Source organism: Podarcis bocagei (genome assembly GCF_964188305.1).
Source record: "Podarcis bocagei genome assembly, chromosome: 8".
Taxonomy (NCBI): Eukaryota; Metazoa; Chordata; class Lepidosauria; order Squamata; family Lacertidae; genus Podarcis; species Podarcis bocagei.
This window is the reverse complement of record NC_138133.1, coordinates 56,367,029-56,392,847: the sequence shown is the minus strand read 5'-3', so window position 1 is coordinate 56,392,847 and position 25,819 is coordinate 56,367,029. Positions and strand designations below refer to the sequence as shown.

At 42.6% G+C, this 25,819-nt stretch overlaps 1 protein-coding gene across 2 annotated transcripts in view; it reads right to left on the bottom strand.

The window, feature by feature from the left end:
- Positions 1-362: 362 nt before the first annotated feature.
- NKAIN3 (sodium/potassium transporting ATPase interacting 3) overlaps positions 363-25,819 on the bottom strand; it is a 206,270-nt gene continuing 180,813 nt past the window's right edge. Inside the window, exons 5-6 of one of the 2 annotated variants that reach the window (XM_081205253.1) lie at positions 19,455-19,515; positions 363-3,307 (exon numbers count right to left, since the gene is read on the bottom strand). In XM_081205253.1, coding sequence (XP_081061379.1) covers positions 3,294-3,307; positions 19,455-19,515 — 75 coding nt within the window. In that variant the 3' untranslated portion in view covers positions 363-3,293. Of the gene's footprint in view, positions 3,308-19,406; positions 19,516-25,819 lie in introns of both variants that reach the window. The other variant, XM_081205254.1, reaches the window with a different exon arrangement.

The window sequence follows — 25,819 nt, the reverse complement described above, 5'->3', positions numbered from 1 at the left end:
ATAGGTGTTGCAGCTGCACAAAAATATCAACTCCTTGCAAAAACAGAACGGAAATTATGATACTTGTAAAAGTGCATGTTCTGCCGACTGAAGTGGTTGAAAAGGCAAACGCAGGCCAAGGTGATCCCTTGTATAAACTGGTTCCAAAATGTTGAGGACTTTAGATATCAATAGCAAAATCTTGAACTTGGTTCAGTAACAAGTTGGCGGCTAGGGCAGATCTATGAGCAGAAGTGCAATAAATGATCTCGCTCCTGTCACAATTGTACTGTAGCATTTCATACTGCAGCTTCTGGAACGGGAGGCCCCTCAGCGAGTGTTGTTGTAAACCATGTTGATATTTTTTTTAAAAAATGATATAGTGGCACAGAAATATTTTAATAACAAAACAGAGTGTGTCACAATAGTCCAGTCTTGAAGCGACCAATGTCTGAGCAACTGAGGCCAAGCTATTCCAGTCTACAAATGGATCCAGCAGCACCCCAGGCTGTGTACCTGCTCCTTCAGAGGAAGTGCAATCCCATGTAGGGTAGGCAATTAGCCAATTTCTTGGACATGAGAACCACTCAGCCCCAGAGCCTCTGTCTTGCCAGGCTTCAAGCTCAGTTTATTTTCCCACATTCAGGGGCTGGCATAGCCTCTTCTGATTCAGATATTACAGAGAAATAGAACTGAGTGTCATCAGAATAGTGATGGCACCTTGCCCCAAATGACTACTCTTAATGGCTTCATGTAGATGTTAAATAACTTTGGGGGATAAAATACAGTTGTGCCCTGTGCTGCCCCATAGCATATTTGCCAGGGAACAGAACAGCAGGTTCCCAGAGCTATTCTCCTGACTCAGTGTTGGGAGTACAATGGCAGCTAAAGAGGAGGTTTCCCATCTCCAACCACATTAAAGGATTTGCAGCAATCTTTCTCTTGCTCATTCATAGGTACCTGCAGCACAGAAAGTTCTTGACCTACTTGCCATTAGCATCAACCCACCCTGAAATAGTTTAATACATAACAGCAAAATTACAAAATATTAGTCATATCTACCAATTGAGAAAGGATATAATCAAACTCTCTCTGTATTTTTTGAACAATAACCCACTTACTTCCCATTCATAAAGACAGAGAAAACAGACGTTGAATGCTAGAGCACTAGATGGAGTGGGTTACAGAAATCATATTTGTTGTAAATAAAGCAAACACAAATGAAGAGAGAAGTGGATGAACATCACAAATAGGTTCTGAACAGTTCTGTGTTCCCTACTAAAAGAGCAGTGATTGGGCCCCTGGGAAAACATATAATTCTGCACCCTGTGAAGAACTGATTTTGTAGACAGCTGGCAAGAGTCCCCAGGAATATGCACCATGGGAACCGAGCTAAATACTTTCCTACAGTACACAGAAGAGAAACAAAGACAAGTAACTAATTCAGATAGTGCCAAATATACAGACAAAAGAATCACTTGTATGCATCACTTTTTATACCATTGGAAACTAAATTAAAAAACCCAAAATGCCACATTGATGCATATTCATATTCTAAAGGTATTTACAGATAACTTTACAAATTTTTATACATATTTTCATAATTAATGCCTTCTGGTCAGCTTTTAAGTTAAGGGCATCATGACCCCTCAGAGGATCATAAGGCTGTAGTTGGTGCCACCCCTTGGCTCTTTACCCCAGTGTAGTATAAATTCATACTTGGCTCCTTCTTAGGAGAAAAATTAAAAGGCCATGTGTGCAAATTACAGGCATCTGCCCTGAATTTCTGGAGAATGAAACAGTGTTTCCATTCATTTCTCTACCGATCATCAAGAACAACGGTTAATGCATGTATGGAAGGGGGCAACCTGGGCAAAGAAGCCATATGCAAATTAGGTTATAAATGCTTATGCATACTTACTTACTTACTTGGGAGAAAGCACCATTGAACTCAGTGGGGCTTCCATCTGAGTAAGCACACACAAACCTGGGCTCTTACGACATTTAGATAACGAAGGTGATCATTACAATCAATGGGAAATAATTGCAGCATAGAATTCCTACATACACAGTAGGTTGATCATAGGATTTGAAGTGTCCTCATTGGCCTGCCATGGTAAGCTTATGGCTCATGGCTTATAGCTTACCATGAACATGCAGATTGCTCCTTCGCAAGCGGGAGCAACAAACCACAATCCTTAATATACGAACATGGTTTATTTCAAAGAAGCAAGCCACTAACAGGAAGCCAAGAACAAACATTGGCTTCAGAACACTTGATACTCAGAGAGAAACTGAAACTCCCTCCCCCCCCCCCCGTTTTGGGCTTCCACATGGCCACTATTTTCAGATGGATTCAACCAGCAAATTCAGGTTGGGCAATTATAGCTTATCTGTAGATCTTGTGCAACAAATTCACCCTCCCCCCCATTGGACTTTTTGTGATAAGAAAAGTGGCAGAGAAACGCACTGGGAAGTGTGGGATAATACTTTATTTGAGTCAATACCATCTAACCTCCCTGCAAGCAAATCAGAGAGACTGCTCATTAAACAGTGAATGTTGTCAGCACTCCCTGCAAACAAGTCAGGATGAATGGTCAATAAACAGGTGGTCTGGAAGTGCCTAAGTGTAGGGTTGTGGTTTGTTGCTTTTGCTTGTGCTGGGGGTGGAGCAAAGCAGGAGTGATCTCCTCGTTCATGGCAAACTATTAACCATGGCTTCCCATGGCAAACTGTCCCACTGTAAGTGCAGAGCGCAATGTTGTGTCCCAGTTGTAGCTCCCCACTGCTACTGCCCCACAACCTGGTGCTTTCTGAGGAAAGTGTGTGTGTGTGTGTGTGTGTGTGTGCGTCTGTCTGTCTGTCTGTCTGTCTGTCTCTGTGTGTGAAATAACGACTAGCACATGCAGGTACAGTATGGTCGCATTAGTCCAAAAATACTGGCTGAATTCTGGGGGGGAAACTCCCCTCACCTCACACACATTCAATTATTTCATGCCTTAAACATTAGATATTTGTTTTTAAAAAATTATTTAAAAAGAAAAAAAGTTACAATTTACAAGTGTCCATAAAAGTGAATAATTAAAAGAAAATTCAAGATAATCTAACAGGAATCCACCTAACAACAATGATAAGAAAAATGAGTCTGTGGCTGATCTATTCAGTCCCACGTTGGCAGAGGAATCCACAGTCCAGGTTAAATGCATGTTGCGTCTCTTCTGTAAGACGGTCTTGCAAGGCTGGTGCTCCCTTTGAACAGGTTGATTCCTCAGCAAAATGTTGCTAAAAGTAATGGACAGCTCCATCAGTGCTCATTACTTATTTCGACCTGAAATGAGAATATACAAGTTACTGAAGGGAGGAGAGAAAGGAGGCTGTTTTCTATATTCCATGAGCTCTGTGATGTTGTCAGTGTGTCAACAAACAATGGCAAACATTTTATTCAGGCTAATTTCCACAGGATCGTTTTACCACTTACGCTTTTCAATTTCAGATTGTGTTTACCTGTTAAGACTAGGTTATGGTGATGTTAACCATACTATTATTGTATTTGAGTACTGTTCTGTGATTTAATCAATTTCTGAAAGCAGTACAGGGGTTTTTACAATTAAGGGAGCAATTCTATACCCATTTGCCTTGGGAAAAGCCCCTCTGAACTCAACAGGACTTATTTCTGAGAAGACACATAGCAGTTTCCACTGTTAAGTGAGAGACAAATGTAATAATAATAATAATAATAATAATAATAATAATAATAATAATTTATTATTTATACCCCGCCCATCTGGCTGGGCCTCCCCAGCCACTCTGGGCGGCTTCCATAAAACCCCAAAATACAATAAAATATCACACGTTAAAAACTTCCCTGAACAGGGCTGCCTTAAGATGTCTCCTGAATGTCAGGTAGTTGTTTATCGCTTTGACATCTGCTGGAAGGGCGTTCCACAGGGCGGGCGCCACTACCGAGAAGGCCCTCTGCCTGGTTCCCTGTAGCTTTGCTTCTCGCAATGAGGGAACCGCCAGAAGGCCCTCGGCGCTGGACCTCAGCGTCCGGGCAGAATGATGGGGGTGGAGACGCTCCTTCAGGTATACTGGACCGAGGCCGTTTAGGGCTTTAAAGGTCAGCACCAACACTTTGAATTGTGCTCGGAAACGTACTGGGAGCCAATGCAGGTCTTTCAAGACCGGTGTTATATGGTCTCGGCGGCCGCTCCCAGTCACCAGTCTAGCTGCCGCATTCTGGATTAGTTGTAGTTTCCGGGTCACCTTCAAAGGTAGCCCCATGTAGAGTGCATTGCAGTAGTCCAAGCGGGAGATAACCAGAGCATGCACCACTCTGGCGAGACAGTCCGCAGGCAGATAGGGTCTCAGCCTACGTACCAGATGGAGCTGGTAAACAGCTGCCCTGGACACAGATTTGACCTGTGCCTCCATGGACAGCTGTGAGTCCAAAATGACTCCCAGGCTGCGCACCTGGTCCTTCAGGGGCACAGTTACCCCATTCAGGACCAGGGAATCCTCCACACCTGCCCGCTTCCTGTCCCCCAAAAACAGTACTTCTGTCTTGTCAGGATTCAACCTCAATCTGTTAGCCGCCATCCATCCTCCAACCGCCTCCAGACACTCACACAGGACCTTCACTGCCTTCACTGGTTCTGATTTAAAAGAGAGGTAGAGCTGGGTATCATCCGCATACTGATGAACACCCAGCCCAAATCCCCTGATGATCTCTCCCAGCGGCTTCATGTAGATGTTGAAAAGCATGGGGGAGAGGACAGAACCCTGAGGCACCCCACAAGTGAGAGCCCAGGGGTCTGAACACTCATCCCCCACCACCACTTTCTGAACACGGCCCAGGAGGAAGGAGCGGAACCACTGTATGACAGTGCCCCCAGCTCCCAGCCCCTCAAGACGGTCCAGAAGGACGCTATGGTCGATGGTATCGAACGCCGCTGAGAGATCCAGCAGAACTAGGAAACAGCTCTCACCTTTGTCCCTAGCCCGCCGGAGATCATCAACCAGTGCGACCAAGGCAGTTTCAGTCCCATGATGAGGCCTGAATCCCGACTTGAAGGGATCCAAATGGTCCGCTTCTTCCAGGCGTGCCTGGAGTTGTTCGGCAACCGCTCGCTCAATCAACTTGCCCAGGAATGGAAGATTTGAGACTGGGCGATAGTTGGCCATCGTGGCCGCATCTAAAGATGGTTTTTTAAGAAGCGGTTTAATAACCGCCTCTTTCAGTGGGTCTGGGAAGGCTCCCTCACGGAGGGAAGCATTCACCACCCCACGAAGCCCATCGCCCAGTCCTTCCCGGCTAGCTTTTATAAGCCAGGATGGGCAAGGATCCAGGAGACAGGTGGTTGGTTTCACTCGTCCAAGCAGCCTGTCCACATCCTCGGAGGTAACAGATTGGAATTGATCCCACTCAACTTGACTAGACAGAACTCTAGCACTCTCCCGCCCCGGCCCTGCTCCCACGGTGGAGTCTACTTCTTCCCGAATCTGAGCGATTTTATCTGCAAAAAACTTTGCAAAATCATTGCAGGGGAACATGTGGCCCGTACTGGGCCCCGATGTTGCAGGTGGTTCCGCTAAATTGTGAACCACCTGAAAAAGTCTCCTGCTGCTGTTTTCTGCAGATACAATAGAGGCGGTGAAGAAATTCTTCTTCGCCGTCGCTATCGCCACTTGGTAGGCTCGACGTTGAGCTCTAACCTGTGTCCGGTCAGATTCGGAATGAGTTATCCGCCACCGGCGCTCTAGCCGTCTCAACGATTGTTTCATTGCCCTCAGATCCGTGGAAAACCACGGGGCTGTCCGGGCTCCATGCAATCGGAGAGGGCGCTTCGGAGCCAAACAGTCAATAGCCCTGGTTAACTCCACATTCCAGCGGGCCACCAGGGAATCAGCTGAAAGGCCATCAACATGGGATAAAGCATCCCCTACCACTCTCTGGAAACCATTTGGATCCATTAGGTGGTGGGGGCGGACCATCCGAATTGGTCCCACCTCCCTGCAGAGGGGATGGGTCGCAGAGAAGTCCAGTTGCACCAGGAAGTGATCTGACCATGGCACTTCTTTCGTTTCGCTTTTACTTAGTGTCAGATCACCAACATCCATAGAGGTAAACACCAGGTCCAAGGCATGTCCACGGCTATGGGTTGGGCCAGACTTATTCAGGGACAGCCCCATGGAGGCCATGCTTTCCACGAAGTCCCGAGCGGCCCCTTGAAAGGTTGTGTCGGCATGGATGTTGAAATCCCCTAGGACGACCAAACTAGGTGTCTCCAGGAGAACATCCGCCACGACCTGAAGCAGCTCGGGCAGGGAATCCTTGGTGCAGCGGGGAGGTCGGTACACCAAAAGGAATCCTGTACTGCCCCTATTGCCCAACTTCCAGAACATGCACTCAGAAAACTGGGTCTTCCCAATAGGACGCCTGGTGCAAACTAATGACTTCCTAAAAATCACTGCAACCCCCCTCCCCGCCCACACGACATGGGTTGCTGTGCGTAAGAGAAACCTGGTGGACAAGCAGCGGCAAGGACAGGCCCATCTGCTTCATCCAACCAAGTCTCTGTTACACATGCCAGGTCAAACCCTCCATCAATGATCACGTCATGGATGGCAGTGGTCTTATGAATCATTGACCTGGCATTGCACAGCAGCACCTTCAGGTCATGTGGGTATCCCTTGCTGATTCTAGTATCCATCCGGTCAGGACCAGACCCGGAGGCAGGGATAGTCCTCAGACAACGACTAAACCTGCCTCCTCTGTAATGACATGGTCTGGTGAAATAACAACGTTGAGAGTGCTTTTCTGTTAATATGGGGTATAAATAACCAACCATAGTATTTGTTTCACCCAAATTAAATGGGTGTATTAAAATGTTCAATAAAATGAGGATTTATTAGAACTTCAAATTGCTGCTTTGGGTGCCCTTGCAGATGTAAAACTTTAGTTCTTTTGTTTTATAAACTTTTAGTTCTTTGGTTAAATTTTTTTATTTTGGGTCATTAAAAGTAAAGCTGTTGCTCAGTCAAAGAATATTTGTCAATTGTATGGGTTGGTTTGATCAACTAGTTGACTGACCACTTAATTAGTTAACACTGAAGAAGTGTGCACATAGGTGGCTAAGAGACTGAGTTATGAATCAGAAAGCCCCAATCTGAATGTCATCACTAAGCAGGCTTCGGCACAGTCATTCAGCCCCAGCCCTCCGCCCCCATCTGTAAAATACAAGATACCAATACAGTGGTACCCCGCAAGACGAACGCCTCGCGAGACGAAAAACTCGCAAAACGAAAGGTTTTTTCGTTTTCGAGTTGCCTCGCAAGACGAATTTCCCTATGGGCTTGCTTCGCAAAACGAAGCTTGCCCCGGGGACAGCGGGTCTTCTCTTTTGAAGCAAGGGGCTGCGGGGAGATCGCTATCTCCCCGCAGCCCCTTGCTTCAAAAGAGGTCCGGGGGCAGCGGGAAGCGACGCGCTTCTTCCCCGCTTCCCCCGGACGTCTTTTGCAGCAAGGGGCTGCAGGGAGATCGCTATCTCCCCGCAGCCCCTTGCTTCAAAAGAGGTCCGGGGGCAGCGGGAAGCGACGCGCTTCTTCCCCGCTTCCCCTGGACGTCTTTTGCAGCAAGGGGCTGCAGGGAGATCGCTATCTCCCCGCAGCCCCTTGCTTCAAAAGAGGTCCGGGGGCAGCGGGAAGCGACGCGCTTCTTCCCCGCTGCCCCCGGACCTCTTTTGAAGCAAGGGGCTGCGGGGAGATCGCTTCTCCCGGTGCTCCGAAGCCGGGCGGGGGGCAGGGGACACCTCCCGCCGCCGCGGGGACACCTTTTGAAGGCAGGCGGGGGGGAGCAAAGACTTTCGCCCCCCCCCCCGCCCGCCTTCAGAACAGGTCCAGGACCTCTTCTGAAGGCTGGCGGGGGGCAAAAGTCTTTGTCCCCCCTGCCTGCCTTCCCAGGGGCTTTTAAATCGCCCCAGACAGCGGAGAAGTCCTCCGCTGTCCGGGGCGATTTAAAAATGCTGCCCGCCAGCATTTTAAGATCGCCCGGACAGCGGAGAAGTCCTCCGCTGTCCCGGGGTTTTTTAAAATGCTGGGGGTGGGAAGAAAAGCCCTTGTCCCCCCCCAGCCTTCAGAAGAGGCCCCCCCCAGCCTTCAGAAGAAGACAGCCTTCAGAAGACTGTCCCCGGACCTGGTCTGAAGGCGGTTTCCCTAGGAACGCATTAATTGATTTTCAATGCATTCCTATGGGAAACCGTGCATCGCAAGACGAAAAAACCGCAAGACGAAGAGACTTGCGGAACGAATTAATTTCGTCTTGCGAGGCACCACTGTATTAGCTTTCCCTACAGCTGTAAGTATTACAGGTAGATAAGGCATGTGAAATGTTTTGATCACTTGTAAACACCCATAGTTAAGCATCACCAGTGCTTTTTTCAGGGGGTATTCAAGGATACACAGTACTGGCACCTCTTTTTGTTGTTGTTTGGCCCTTTATGTAACAGCTTCATGGTGATTAGCAGCACCTATTTTTCCAGAAAAAAACCCACTGGGCATTACTATACTAGAAAAGCAATAGTTCTGGAGATTTTTAGCTGATATTTTTGAACAGGGGTGGGGAACATTCAGCCCACCAAGTCTCCCCATTTGGCCTTCCAGCCTATTTTGGCCAAGCCATAGAAATGATGCAAAAATAGGGCAAACCAAACTTCCGGTTGGCAAAAATGAGAAACAGAGAAACCAACAGCGACAGCCCCATTGATCCCTACTGGAGGTACACAGTAGGTAACTCTTGTGGAGAAGGCAGAGTTAGATGGAGCATGGCAGTTCTGACACAGCATTCAGCAACAGTCAATGTGATTCTGAAAAAGCTGTGCTTTGGCATGCCAATTGCCTAAGGGACATAAATAATGCATAATATTCTGTGGGAGGGTGCAGGAATGGATTCACCTTTTAACATCATGTTTCAGCCTGTCTGTTGCATAACCTTTATTCATTTTTAACTGAATAGTTTATTTGTTCTTAATGGATTGTTATCTGCTCTGAGGCTTTGGGATAGGGAGCAGCAGAAACCTCTATGAATAACTCGGTAGCAAGAATGCCGAGAAATAAAATAAAATCTAAAGGCGCACGAGTGCTTTCAGGTTTGAATGAAAGTTAGAAAATGCCGTTCTTTTCCTCCAGCTCTGAGCATGAAAGAGAGTGGAGTTTTTCACAATTTGGATAGTGAAAGGCCCATTAGCTCTGAACGCAGCAGCTTTCCTGGCCCATTTGCAACAGATACTGATACCAATTATCTTATTGTGAATCCAAGTGGGCAGCCTGCCACACCGCCGACAGATCAGAATCGAGAAACTAGGGGATGGCACAGTTCACTGCCTACCCAAATTGTTTTCTGCAGCTTGGCTTTTAATGGAAATTCACCTTGGTCATTGAAATTCTTCATTCTTTAGAGCCTATTTGCAGTCTGTGACTGCACAGGCACACAAGGTCCCTAGGAAAATTTGTTTTTGTATTCTCACCCCCCAGAGAAAACCAGTAGTGATGGGAATCAGGCCAAGCTATTTGTCCATCAAGCCCCAGTACTACTCCATACCCTCCAACATTTCTCCAATGAAAATAAGGATGTTAATAATAATAATAATAATAATAATAATAATAATAATAATAATAATAATTCCCCACCTATTTGACATTCTGGGATCAAATCAGAAACCAGGATGGCTTCTGCAAATCTGGGACTGTCCTTGGAAAATAGGGACATTTGGCGGGTCTCCTATTGTACCCAGCCTGGCACTAGGGTCTCAGGTGGAGATTCAGATATTTTTTAAACATGTTTTAAACTGGATATACTAAAGAATAAATGTTGAAGCTACTGTCATTCATTCTTTTAACATCTTTTAACCTGCTCATTATTGCTGAATCAGAGCAAACAACAGTCTGGATGAGCCCTTACAGACAGAGGGAGATCTTGCTTCTGTCACTATTGGGAATAACCAGGAGTGAGAAACTCTTGTCAATCTACAGCAAACCCCCTGAAAATCACCCAAAGATCTTGATCTACCTTCTGCCCAGCCCATGAGACTCATGCCTTCCCTCATACCCACAGATGGATGCTGCTTTTTGGCCAATGGAAGCTGCCAATGTGGACTGCAGAGCCTCTTGCATCTGAACCAAGCCAAGGAGGATTGATCACTGAAATGGCTGATGCCTGGGGCCAGTGTGTCTTGGGACGTTCTTACACAAAGCAAGGGAAAAAACCACTGCTACATAAAACCTATGGAGCATTCATTGGTAGATCGGATAGCAGTCACATAATGTAAAGTGACTCTGCCGGCACATTTTAAATAGTTATTGCATCTTGAGGGAGTTAGAGATAATGTTAGTAATCTCATGCCAAACCTATCTGAGCAGCAGATTAAAATTTCAGTGTAGTTAGGAGGATTAATGCGGTCCTTTTGACCAATCTCTTAATTTACAAGCTTTGCAGGCTTACTCAAAATGTTCCAGGGGGTGGGGGTGGGGTTTGTTGGTAGAATAAGTGTCAACAAGTCCACCTATGAAATCAACTGAAAATACAGTGTCGTTCAACATGAATTTGTGGAAATCAATTGTGTACACACTGTCTTGAAATTAAAGTAATGGAAAACAGTGTAAAATAAGAATAAATTAAATAATGGCTGTGCCTGCATACCTATATCTGAAGTATTCAAGATACTCTGTCACTCTCCCCAGTTCAGCTTTAACATGATATGCAGACATTATTCTTTTTTATATAAAGAATTGAGTTCCATTTTGAGAGATGTTGTGGGGAGAGTGTCCTTACAATTAGCCAGTTGAGGCACCCCCTTTTTTGACTACTTTACACTGTTCTGTCTGGGAAGCATATCAGCTTGCTAATGTGATTGTTTGCATAAATTATTGTTGGCACAGCTAGTGGGCACAACGTGGGCAGGGAGGGATTGCGGATATCTAAATCAAGTACAACTATTATGTGTTATAGCCATCAAAGCAAGCTTTAAAAGACAGGTTTTTGTATTGTTTTTTTACATTTAAAGAGTTAATGTATAGACAACATAAACCTTCATAAACAATCCAGTGAAAATGGCATCATTTATTCCAAATATGGCATGGGAAAACCTACTTTATCTATCTCGTGCTAGGTTGATCTCTATAGGTGAAAGCTATTATGAGTTCTCAATACAAAAAAAAAAAAAAAAAGGTTTGAAAGTCACAAATTCTGGGGATATAATCAGACGAAGACACAATCTCCTCTTCCATATAGTCTATAGAAGTTCAAACAGCCTCTGCATTGAGAAATAGTTTAGCGGGACCTGTACCTTCTTACTACAAAAAGAGCCCTGTGTGGAGCCCAGCTATTAAGCAATGTCTTGCAGAGTTGAAGAGAGGAGTTTTCCACAACCTGCAGATCACTGCTGGTTGCAGGAGAAACTAGTTGTTTTAGCTGCTACTGGCTGCAAAATACGATTTATTTTCCAAGGGCAGCTGCTTTGTAGCTCTGCAGGAATCATAATAGCTGATATCTAAGTCACCTTAAATAATGAAGGTAACGCTGGAAGGAGCTGGTGCCAGAAGGAAGCAATAAAACAATGTAGGAATAAACAGCAGTTGGCAACGAGTCTAAGATTGGCCTTTTGCTTCTTCCCCCTTGGTGCCATCAGCAAGCTAATGCTCTGAACCAGTAACTTTTTGTACAGGAGAAAAGAAGACCACAAGAGTGGGTGGTACAACCTGCAGTTTTCTGCTATTTCCTATCCCTCTTGAAAATATCTGTATGGTTGATAGCTAGGGCTAAAGGTCTCATTTCATCTGCTGAAAAAAATATAATGAGTGTTACAGATACAGATGAGTAGTGCAATGGGTCAACTGGCTTGGGAGAGTTAGAGGAGGATGACTGTGTCAGGCGGACCCCACCATTAAATGTGGGAAGAGGAGGGACACCTGGCTTTGAAGCAGCTGTTTGCTATGAAGATATTTTATTTGTATCTATCTGTTTTATTTGCTGTGATCTGTGTTGTATTAACTGGGGTTAGCTAGCCATGTTTACAATAGATGTGACACAAGTTATTCAACAAAACAACATGTTCTTCATAAGGCAACAAAATGTTCTCAGCTCGCTTCTTCACAGAAGACAGAGCTTCAGGCTGCTCTAAGTTTTGGCTCTTGGTCCTAAAAACATTATGTGGTATCAACGACTGAGGACAGCCTATCCCTCTCACACACCAATTATCAGCTCCCAGAACCTCCCTCTTTCAGTATTTTGGCTGCCCTTTCATCTCCAACACAGTCGTCCTCTGTATTGTAAGTCCTCCTCCTCACCACTTGCCTCTCCAGTGGTCTCTGCAGCTTATAAAGAGGAAGTAGCTTTCCTGCTTGCACTGTGCCTCTGCTTTCTGAACCACACTCCTCAAAAGTCCACCTGGGTTTCATTCCAGCTAGCTGGGAGCCAAGCTGTCTTATTGTCTTTCCCAGACTAACCACAGATCATCATCCTCTTGAAACAACTAATAATAAGAGTACAATCATATAATGTCTACTCAAAGGTAAGCCCAAATGAATTTGATAGGATTTGTTCATGGCGAGAATATAGGATAACAACCATGCTAATAGAACAACTACTACTTCTTGAATCACTTTGAATAAACTTAGCTCGTGATAAGGTAGCATGCATGCATGTACACCAAACTGAATCGTCATAGTTGCTGTGGGTTGGATCATCTGGGGTATAGAATGGGATAGCACGGTGCTGAAAACGGAACTAGTTGAAGGCAGAAACAGACTAATGATTAAAAGAAAATTACTTTTCTGTGCTTGTCCAACAGATAGTTATCCTTTCTGAAGAAACTGTTTGCTGTTCTAAATTCTCAGGCTTTTCAGAAAATGCACCCACTGACTGTTTCCAAACGGGAACACATGCATCTATTTTTTTTAAAAAAAGAATGTTTAAAAGTCTTTTAAATTTTGCTCCCCCTCCCCCCTTTTTTTGAAACAAGCACACACTTTCCCAGCAAAAACTGTACTGTATTGTGTTCTCGGTGGAATATAATAGTGCCTTTTCTCACTTCCAGTGGCATTTAGGCTGAGATTTGAGACAGCACAAGGACCTGTTGCCTTTAAAAGTCCTTAGGTCCCAAAGACACCACATCAAGCTATCAAATCTGACGAAGAATCGTCCTGGGTGGCTGTGCAGTAAGCGCAAATAACCAGCTGCTTCTCTATCTCTATCTCTCCATGTCCACATCTATATAGCTATATAAAAGATGCTCGGATATAATCATGACAAGATGTCAGCCCAATTCTGCATGAATCAGCAGCCCACTACCTCCACCCCAGACAAATCTTCAGGTACCTTCTTTCATTCCCTCCCTCAGGCCTCAAATGAAAGCTGATATTCTCTGTCGCAGTTCTGTGTCCTAAACAGCAAAAGGCCCAAGAGAAAAGCCAAGCGCTGCATGCTAATATGCTGAGAATGGCAAACTAATTCACTCTTAAACAAAACAAAACAGACATATAAAATATCAGGGAGGAAATTTATCTAAACTGAATCCCAAGATCATTCACTGGTATATAATTAAGTTAATTTATGGTCAGGGCACGTCAGGTGTAGGGCCTGATTAATTTACTCTATCATCTATTCTACTCCACACACAGTCTCATAATATGTAATTACCTCTCCACCAAGGATGCTGTAATAAAAGCAATGCAGCTGCTAAGGAACGACTCTTGTGTGGTGGGAAAAAGAGAGGCAAAGCCTCAAAATGATGCTTGACATGAAGAAATTTATTAAACAATGCAATCTATCCAACCCTAAGTGGCATATAAGAAAATCATATATACTAGAACACAATGGACTTACTGCATCCTTTAATAAACTAATCCCCCCTGAGCATCATTTTGAAGTGATGCCTATATTTTAATTTTGTCTTCATCCTTGCTCCTGCTCCTTCGCTTTCTTTCTCCAAGATGGTGGGAAACTACTTCTAAAATTGACAGCTGCAAATCAAAAGCAAAGCCTGAAAATCGGAGGAAGAAAAAGTGACACTTAGCATAAAGAAGAATGTTTTGGTTGATAGGGAACAAGAAAGGACCTGGTGGGGCCTGAGAATTCATACTAAACTGCTTGACCAGCTTCAAGAGTTCTGCATGCGCCAAGTGCTCATACAGTGGTGCCCCGCAAGACGAATGCCTCGCAAGACGGAAAACTCGCTAGACGAAAGAGTTTTCCGTTTTGGAGGTGCTTCGCAAAACGAATTTCCTATGGGCTTGCTTCGCAAGACGACAATGGAATTTTACAGATGCACAGCTAAGTCCGTTGAAGCAAAAAGCAGCAGAGGGTCTTGTGACACCTTGTTAACCTTAAAGGTGCCACAATATTACTGGTATTTGGCGAAACAATATGTTATGCTTAAGGCGCAGCATGCAGCTCCATCTCCTGATTTTATTTAATTAATTACAGGTGTGATTATTATCCATAGAGCAGCACACAGGTTGGTTTATCCTTTGCTATCCAGCTGTAATTGGAATGAAAATCACCCCCTTTGCTGTGCAGGTAGGAAGCTTAGGAAAAGATGGCTTCTAAGTCAAAATATTCCCTCTGCAGAGTTCCATTCAGGTGATATTCCTGCAGTCTAAGGTGGCAACAGAAGTGACCAGGGTCAATTCACTTCCCCCTGCAACCTCCAGTGACACTTTCCCATTGTTCTAGAGGGACAGGGACCCTCTGGAATAGTGTGTGAGGTGACAATGAGGACTGAGAGGAAATCAGCAAAGTCAACTCCCCCCATCAGTGGGATATCTCTGCTGGACCAAATGTCTCCTTTTACAGGCTTGAAAGGAGTGTTGCCAAGGCAAGGTCTGGATAAAGCTGAATATAAATCATCCTCAGATTAGGGCACTAATCAATTATCCCCAATTGAATGGGAATTGCAACCTGAGATGCACTCTTGAGCAGTGTCTTGAGAACTATGTAGTCGTGAACACACACTGATGTGAATAAACATTTTTCAACTGTACGTGCTGCACAATTTTCTAGATATTGTTCACCAGAAACCTTTTGCTCTTATGAATAAGTCAGTCAACTGCAATATATACTAAACTTAAGTTTCGAAGCTAATTCATATATTGTTTAAGGCAACTTACTATGACTGTTCCCAGAAAATAAGTGGAAGGAAATGTTGTACTGCCCTCCAGGCCCCCACAAGAAATGTCACACATGCCAGAAAAGCACTACTTTTAGTTTTGTTTTGAATCAGGTTCACAAAAGCCAGTTATTTGTGACCATACCTGCCTTCCACTGTACCTATCAGATTTGTTCAGTTTATGGAACACCCACATAATATGAGGTGAGTGGGAAAACTGGGACATGTTCTGCTCCCTAGGAATATGGACTTAAAAAGTAGTATCTCGGACACGGAATATGAAGGATACAGCTGGCGTGGAAGTTCCCAATGTCTGTTAGTGTAGAAGCTCTTTTCAAAATAGTACTACAGTATGCTGTTTACTTCAAAACCATCCAACCAAATCTAGCAACACTGTTAATGAGAACAATAGGTTTGATCTAGATTAGGTTAGTCTCACTGAAATCAACAGGATAAGTTAATCATCACAAACTTAAGTCCTCTTGCTTTCACTGGGGCTAAAGTGTGCCTAACGTAGTCTGGATCCAACTTGTTCTTGTTAATGTGAAAATATTCATGAAAATGCTTTTTTTAATTAAAAGTTACTGAGAGGAAGGGTGCATAATACCTAGCTGTATAAATATTGAATGGAACAACTAAAAACAAACCTCACTTTATTTAGAATGTTAACAACAGATGGCTGGTATTCATGTGTAAATTCTGCATTATATTTCATTTAGTGCAGTCAAATATTACAGCTAGAGAGGAAGGGCAATAATGTATTATGTGTTAATTAATACTATAACAGCTGGCTATTTCTCTGTGGGTGTCAGAAGATTCTGCTATTATGCAACATTCTCCTTCGAGAATTGGCAAAGAATGATATGGGGGCTCCTAGAATATATTAACTTTAAATAATAGCTTGATATAAATTACACTGTGTAACGAATTTAGGAACCGTGACTTCCATTCCTGGACGTTAGAAGAATCTTTTTTATTTCAACTGCTTTTAGGGGCTTAAAAGGTACCTCTACATTGAGGAGCCAATTATGTTTGCAGATTATTTTGTCCATGTCTTTGAACTCAAACCCAACAACAACGCCATATGAAAATGCAGTTAACTTTTATTGAAACAATGGGACATTAAAAAGTATCAGTGGCCCCAAGTAAAGAACATGTAAACTTTTTTCTCCAGTTGCCTGTGACATGTATATGTAAAACGAAATCATATTCCATTCCCCCATTCCATTCCAGACTGCTCTCAGCCTGCCATTTGGCAAGATAATAAGTTTCTGAGTTTGTTTTCCGTCTGCTCTGAGTGTAATTTTAATTCTATATATAGCACAGGTTAAGATTAATACAGATACAAATGAAAGGCTGACAAATGAAAGGAAGTAATTAATTAATATAAACAGACTTTGTTGTTAGTGGGAGAATACTAGTGTGTTGCTGAAATGCTTATTTAACATGTCCCCCACCCATTATAATCCTTTTGAGCTACAATAATCTTTATACTGGACTGATGCATCCTTCCAAATATATGAGTGAAGGTAATGGGAGAGCAATAACCTATGGGAACTGGATCTGGTAGAAGAGTCACTAAAAGGGCAAGAATCTGCATTTCATCTCTTTTCTAACCAAGCACATTATCCCTTTCTCTTTCTCATGAACATGTGCACACATGTGCACACAGATATTTCTGAGGATAGTGGGAAGTGAGAGGAAATATATGCTCTCCAAACTTTTACTCCACCTTCCCTTCAACCTACATGTGCCACCCCTGGTAGAACACCACCCCAGTTACTCCATGGAGCTTGTTGGCGCGACTACTAAGAAACCACTCAAGCCACGGCATTTCATAAAATAGCATGTCTGGCAAACAGAATGCTTGACAAACACTTAGCCCTGTCACGTTGGGCATTAGCACATTTAACAAAGAGGAGCTTGGGCAGGAAAGGGGAGCAATTTCCAGCAGGGAAAATAGTGTGGGGAAAGGATTAACCTCCATACCCCTGAGTCATGGTCCTGATCTACATGGATCTACCACCTCTCCGATGGCTGCTTTTTCAAAGTATGTGCAGGGAGACAAACTACACAAAACACTGGAGAGCCAAGAGATCTATACATTTAAGCAAGCAACAGCTGTAGGAAAGACATACAGTACTTCAGCTCAGAACCATAGTGCTGAGAGGTGAGGAATTAATATTTTTGTCCAGTGTTATTTTGCCAAGTGAAACGAGGAGCCTACTATTGCTCCATTGAGGAAAATGGATGTGTACACAGTTCTACAAAATTCCAGAGAGCCATTTTTCTGAGTGTTAATTACTACCTGGGATTCATTAATGTGAAATGAACCTGGGACTATCTCTAAATTTCTAAATGAAATTTCTAAATGAAATCTGACATCAAGAATCACAAAACAGAGAAACCAGTAGGAGAACACTTCAATCTCCCAGGACATTCTATACAAGATCTCAAAGTAGCTGTTTTACTACAAAGGAATTTCAGAAATAGACTGGAAAGAGAAGCTGCCGAATTGCAACTCATTACCAAACTTAAAACCATGCACACGAAAGCTCATACCAAGAACTAACTTAGTTGGTCTTTAAGGTGCTACTGGAAGGAATTTTTTTATTTTGACTATGGCAGACCAACACGGCTACCTATCTGTAACTGGAACCTGGGACTGCATACATATGTTGTGACCACTGAATTACAAGCCATTTGAAATAAATAATGAAAGGTGTCCCCATATGAGACAAAAACTAGAAGAGCAATCACTTTAAACAACATTCCTTTATTGCCCTTTGGAATGCATTCATTGGCTGATCCTCAACCATATCCCTTTAAGCCCTACACGGCAATGAAAGAGGTGGCTGTTATTAATTTTTAAGCCTTCCTGCCAGGTTTCAGACCAATAACTTCAGTGAACTGAATAAGGCAAGGATATTTCATTAAGGAAAGTCTTAAAGGCCAATGCACATGGGGCCCCTTCTGCACTAGACATTTAAGTATCATCACACCCCTTTAAACAGTCATGGCTTCCCCTAAAGAATCATGGCAGATGTAGTTTGTTAAGGGTACTGAGAGATGGTAGGAGACACTCATTCCCCTCACAGAGCTACCATTTGCAGAGTGGTATAAAAATCAACCCCTCTTCCCTGGGATCTCTGGAAGTGGAGCTCTGCCAGGGCACCCTTTACAAACTACATTCCTCAGGATCCTTTGGGGCAAGTCATGACTGTTTCAAGTGGTATAATAGTGTTTTCAACATTTAGTGAAAATGGGGTCTTGGCTGACAATGCTGGAATTAAGCTGTAAAACTATACAATTTTGATGGTTTCCAAAGCTGTGTATCTCTTATATTTCGAGTAAAATCCAGCTGTTATAGTTCCTTATGCAGCACAGAGACAAAAGACAGACAATGAGCCAAAAACCACCCATTCCCAAAGATCAGGCTGACCCAGAAGACAGTCAGAACAGTGATAAACGTGGTAAGGATGTCAGAGCATTCATTTCAAAGAATTGGTACAGTCATGAGGAAATTGGATCTTTAGGGATGCTAGAATTGTTTTCCATTCCTTCATATTATGTTCACTGTGGAATCATCTGTCATACGCTCCAACTTTTCAGGAACAAGAAAAATGTGCCTCAAAAACTGCAGGTCAAAGTGGGAAGGAAGATGGAGGGGGATAAGTGGATGGCTGGGAGGTGGGGATTCAGACATCCATATAAACACATAGAAAGAACACATATTGGGAATTGCAGGGTCACATTGGCTAGTTCTTGCCTGCCCCCTGCAATGCACAGTGCAGCCACATATCCTGACATCTGTGCAATCACCAAGAGTCAAGAGCTTCTATGCACCGGATGCTGGCTGAATGTGTGGGCAGTGGGGCTGCGGCCACAATACACAGTGGTGGGGCGGAGCTGGTGCATGAAAGCCCCTCACGTGTTCTTTCAATGTGTAGGGGTGCTCTCTAGATCCCCCCACATGCCAGAATCACATTGCATTACAAGAAATTGCCACTGCAATGGAAAACATAGCTTTTCCAATATCATTGTTTATCACCATTAACCAAGTTGGCATGCCAAATATCAATGAAACTGTAGGCACATTTTAGGAAAATGTTGGTTGTGTAAGCCTTTGCAAAGCACATGCATATACTTCCTGCAGAAAAAGGACTGATTTAGGACAAAGCTACTGGTGATCAATGAAAGGATGCCTTTTGCAAATATAAGCCACCAGTTCTGAGAAGTTGGCTGTAGCATAATACTAAATCTCACCCCAGCATTGTGGCTCCAGTGATGGGTAGGTGTGTATTCAGTACTTACAGCTGTCCTCTTCCTCCATGAAAATGCTGATCACGTAACAGGCATAAACAAAGCCAATCAACTGTGGGAAAACAAAAGGAGAAAACCCATTAGTTATAACTTATGCAGCAGTGCTAAGGCTGCAGTACAACATAATTTATTTTCATTTTCTTAATTTATTATTATTTTTTTACTTTTAAAAAATGCATTGCTAGAACAGTCCCGAATTCAAACATGCAGGCACTTTCAAGAACAACACCAGTTTTTTAAAATAAATGTTTTGGCCTGAGAACACCTTATACACTAAATGCCCATTGAAATTAGTGGCATTTAAGAGCATTGGTGATTAAGCCTCATTTGTTTTCATGGGATGCAGGCACAGTGAATTCTCAAGTTTGCCAGCACTATTTTTGACTGGTGTTTGATTTGGAATCTAGGGCAAAACTTTCTGTGAACTATAACTTTTCTTTTTCTAGTCCTCATGGCTGCAGTGGGTGGGTGGATTCAAACATCTGCAGCCAGTATCTTCAGAAAGGAATGGAAAGCAAACACCAACTTGAGAGGTACTTGACCTCAATGAGTGTTTAGCATTGTTTCAAAACTGTCTACTACATGCAGGTATTATATAACAGATTTCAAACACTCATTGTTTCAGGCATTTAACTTAGTTGCAAATGCCATATTCTGATGTGATTCATAAGCTCCAGAAAATTCTTACTGATGGATTTTGGAAACTATCTCAACTACTTTCAGAATCCTAAGGGATGAACCAGACACATTGTGACAATATTTTGAATAAGGCGGTATTCTAAAAACTCACTTAACCTTATACCACTGTCATATGTGCTTCAGGACAAGAGCTTAGGGAATCTAGTTGTTTGTCTTCCAACAATGACAAAATGTTTCCTTAGCTGCAGCCAAGAAAAGAAGCCTTGTCTCTGGGCAAACAATACTTGTTAGAAGAGAGTGCCCCAGATATGTGATAAAAAAATCCAAAGGCAGAACAGCTCTGAGTGTTCTCACAGAGTGCTAATCTTGGGTTGTAGGAGACTAATAGCGCAATCCTAACAATTTCTAATCAGAAGGAAGTCCTACTGAATTCAGTGGGGCTTATACCTAGGCCTGTAAGGGTGGGGATTGTAGCCTAAGTCATATTCAGGGATGGCCCACTGAAACCAATGGACTTAAGTTTGAATTTAAATTCATTGACCTCAATGGATCTACTCAAGAGTTTGACTTGTTTTTATTTATTTATAATATTTCAAAAATCTCTATGTAGTGTACAGTCTAAAAAGCAAACAAACAATAAATCATTTAAACAAGAACAAAACTACAACCTATAACAAAAAGTAAAAGAAAAAACATTAGTAGTAGTAGTTGTAAAAATTGTATACTGCTCTATACTCACCAGGTTTCAGGGCACTACACAGGATAAAATCATATGAAGGCAAATATAACAGACAATCTGTATTGAAGTTGGAATGCAGGAGGGGGAGGTGTGGGGAAGTCCAGGAAAGTGGTTAAGAAATTAGGGATTTGAAATTATATGTGTTTGTATTTGTGTCTGTATGTTTGTGTTGTGTATTGTTTGTGTGTGTGTAAACTTTGAAAATTCAATAAAAATTTTATTAAAAAACACACAACAGAATGTCTAGACACCAAAAAAAAAAAAGACAATCTGAGGATTCAAACATATTATACAAATCTCTTTCTACATAGCAATGCCAAGATTTGTCTGAACAAATATATTTTCCCTAAAATAATACTCTTCTCAGCTTGAAGGACAATGAGTCAGTTCAAGAAAGCATTAAGCACTTAGTGCCCTGAGTAATTTCCATATACTCAGAGCAGGGGACATGAAGGTTTGGTATGCTTTATGCTACTAAATAATTACTTAGACCTGTTTGATAAAAGGATCATTGTTTGAACTGTGTTTTCTCTTTGCATGTTGATCTTGGCCTACAAAATTCCTAAATGAAAGTGATTCAACATTTGTAGTTGTAGTTGTCAGTTGCAGATGATATTGACATGACATGGAACATTGACCTTGCAAAAGTTCTATACATAGATTTCATCTTCTGAATTGGCCATTTAAGTGTGTCCTTTCCCCACTGCCACCATGGACTTCAATTCCCAACTTACCAGAAAGGGAGAGAGAAAGAAACCCAGAACATATTCCTTATAAACAGAGTTTATGTCCACTAATACTTAGTTGAAGAAATCAGACACACCAGTAATTAGATGGGTGACTGATGTTTGAGCAAGTTGTGCACACTGAATGACTTCCCTACCCAATGGCAAATATTAAATCCTGCAAATGTAGATATTAAAGGGGGTGGGGGTGGGGAGTCCACAGCTTGAATGTTATTAGAAGGAAATTCATTAAGATATTCCCTTTTGCTTTATTAATGGCAATAAAATATTTATTCCAACAAATTACTTTTGGTATCTTGATTAACCCAACTGATGCTTGATTAATAAGGCTGCACTCACAAAAGCCCATCTAACTGTTAGGTTAATCACCAATTTGCAGTGGGCCAATTGGTGTGCACTGCTTGGTTTATCGATGTCTTAATGAAAATAGCCTTCCTTGGCAATTTGCCCAGCCTCAATTGGAAGAATGTAACTTGTATTCACTGATAACAAAAGAGAATGTGATACACCCAATTATTCACAGATAAGTTTGAGATCATCTTGGGGTGGAATAAAGTTTAACTGCAATGACTAAAATAGTAAAGTTTTAAGAAATGTGATTGAGTCTTAACCATTAAAAATAGGCTCCCGCCTCTTCCTGAACTTTATCTTCTATTCCACCCACTCCTAATGATGCACCTCAAATATTCCCCAACCAATCATTTGCTTGATGTAGAACTATGGTTAATTAACACAAACAATATCTTGTGGCTCAGCAATATCCATTTCTTGGGGGTAGCCCTTCAGATGCTATCGAACTGCAACTCTCATCAGCCCTAGCCAGCACAGACAACAGTACAGGATGATAAAAGTTGTAATCCAACATTGGGAGGGAACCATATTGGCTACTCCTCAACACCATTTGAAGGAGGATTCATTTACCCACATAAAATGCTCATTGTTTCCTATCATGGGCCACAATCTCTATGACAAACTCTTGCAGCACCACATCTAAGAAGAAGCAGACACATACTCTGTGCTCCTCTAATTCTGTTTCTGGAAGCTGATCCTCTCCCCTCCTCCACACATGCACACACACTTGCCTCTTCCAGGTGAATGATTCCTAATTCAGTCTCCTCTCACATGAAGTTTATTGGGATGTATAGGGCAAAGCTCAATCCTCTTGAGAAAATCTCTCTCTCTCTCTCTCAAAGTACCCATATAAATGTGTTCATTAGTGCTGGTGTTTCTTCATTCTGCAGCTCAGAAGCACTCACCAGGCTTCAGTAAGACCCTGGATTTTATATATCACACTGTAAAATAATTTGATGCAGAACTTATGCAGCTGAGAACTGCCTTACATGATACTTTTTGAAGGCACAGAGATGGACAGAGATGTTTTAAGGTGCAAAGGGACTTTGGAAAGGAGAGCATGTGTGCTTTTTTCTCTACTTAGGCACCAAGGCTGCATTCCAAAGGTGAGTGGGCAAAGTCTAAATGTGATTTAAGCACCTCACCCTATCCCTGTAGGGCTAAAATTGACAGGGCAGCAGTGAGGGCAGAGGAACTCTCTGTGGTCCTCCATCAACTTCTGGGTTATTCTTTTTAAAAATGTATCGGTATGCATTCTTTCCACTAGAGGCAATGAGAAGGAGAAATCTGGACATTCCTGAGTGTGCCTAAATTTCTTCCCAATTTGGGAGTTGATCAAGGTACTGGGATGACTGTGGATCCAAGCAGTTTCTTGGTCCTCTGCTAGCATGCCCCTGATAAGCCATCTTTGTGGCCCAACTGATGTCAGAGTCCCAGTGTTGGCTGGGACAGGGAATCAGGATTCAGGATCAGCAGAGAGGGGTGGATGATGGAACCAAACTCAACTTCCCTTGACAATACTGGAGTTCTGTCCTTGATGCTGGAGAGGGAAATCCAATCTGTCGGATGTTCCTTGGGATGCCCTATCATGGACCACAGGACTGCAGTCGAAGTGCTCTGTGAACAGTTTTCAGATTACCCCCCTCCAAATGTCAGAGGTGGATTTAGGACAGTGCAACCATTTCTGCTGCACTGGACACCAAAACTAGGGGCACTGCATGGTGTCACAACTATGACGTAGTGAATTGAGCAGAATGGAAGGTGAGAGGCTGGGGGGTGCACTAAATTTTGACCTTACTGAAATCTGAAAGACCAAAGTCTTCCCCAGAAAATGTACACCTTTTCTAGAATATAAACAGATCTGTCATTCTACCCATCAAGGGTGACAACTTGAAAAAAAATGGAGGAGACAAGTAAGCTCCACCCCACATAATCAATCACATGATGCAGCACACAAAAACCATTTGAATGTCAATGCCCATCAACTTGGGGGGAGGGCCTTGGCCCCTAGGAGTTGGATCCTATGCTCCCCATGTTCTTTCTGCAGAAATTTTTAAGCATGGGATTTCACACATCTTTAAAATATGAATACTTTTGTGGTGGCATCTTGCTTGAGGTGTGATGTGCTAACATTTGCAAACTATGTTAAGTTTCACCACCTATTTTGCACTGTTTAATAAGAGTAAAATGTTAACTCTGCATGTGCTTCCAAGCAATACTTATCATTTTCTGAAATCTATAACCAGGCCTTTAGTATCAATCAACATTACCAGGGCAGCTTACAACAACACAGGGAAGGGGAGGGCTGTAACCTCTGAGGGTTTTGTTTCTTTGTTTGTTTTTTACAATCAAGCAGTGTACAAATTTTGTTAAACAAATTAATTAATAAATATTGATAATAAAAATACAGTGGGTTAGATCTAGAGAAAAGTGCATAGCTAGGAGCTGGTAGAAGATGACTTACCTCCCCCTCCTCTCCTAATAACCATCATTAACAGCCTCTCTGGGGGCTCAGAGACCTTTGCTGAATGAGGGAGATGCCCTATAATTGGGTATAAGCAACATCTGCAACAGTCGCTCTCCAAATAATTTTATTATATCTTTTGAAACACAATAATAACTATTCAGAATCCTGCAGATCCTGTGTGAGTTTCTAATTTTTCTATATATATATTTAATGTTGAGCACTGTTCAGAATTCTGCTGTACATACCAGTGGAGAAGCACCAATAATGTAGTACTGATTAACATAATTTTGGAACATGGTTTATTTTTTACATATTATGTAGAAGATCTTTTCATGTTCATTCCTAATATCTGTCTTTCTTCTGTAGCACATTGTCCTCTGAACTTATCATTTAGTTAGTGCCTGAAAGTATGCTAAGCTAAAAGACTCAAGTTAGAAAGAACTTAAAGGCTTCTAACAAGATAACTGGAATTTGAGAGTAGAAGACGGTGAGCCATATTTCATGGTCTAGTTGATACAACCCATCATTGCCTCCAGCTCTTTAACAGACACATTGATTCTTAATACGATGGGTTTGCTACTCTGTCTAGGGATGTCATGTTGACCCAGTTAACTTAATGAACTTTCTCTAGTGGGGGAGGCAGATAGCTGCCTCTTACTGGTAAAAAAGGCAGGGTGTGAATGCTCTGAGTTTATGCTATAATTTCCTAGCTTATACTTTCATGTTTGCCATATTTAGATGGAATAGAAGCCAAAGAATGAGTCCAAAATCTGTACACAAACCCTAAACAACTGCAAAGTTTCTAGGCCCTCTGTGCCTCCTTAACATTTGCTGCAGTAGCAACTGATGCCACAGCTGGTGGAAGTCTCTCTCTAGGCATATTTTAAAGGTACAATAGTATTACATGGCTCCAGAATCAAGATTAGCAACCCCGTATTCCCTTGGCTGACTGACAGACAGCTGACTCATGCACACCAAATGAGTTTTATTATATTCACTCTTTTACAATATATCCTTCATCTTGCTTATTGCCTCATTGCCTGATCTCATATGCTGACCAAAGCCTTGTCCCCGAAAAACTTATTTTCTATGTGAAAGAAATATTCTGTATGGAGGAGCAATCACTCCTGAGATCTCCTAAGAATGACCATACTGGATCCGAACAAAGTCTTATATAACAGCACACAGAACATATAAAGCTGCTCTATTCTGAATCGGATCTTTTGTCCATCTAGATCAGTACTCAGTGATTGGCTGTGGCTCTCCAGTATTTGATAAAGAGGTCATTTCCCTGCATGCAAATCAGATGTGCTGTGGCTGAGCTAAGACCCTTTCAGCAGCCTGTTTCTGACATTGGCCAACCTGTAGTCTGAAGCCATTTCAATCAGCACCAAAGAACACACACTTTCAGATG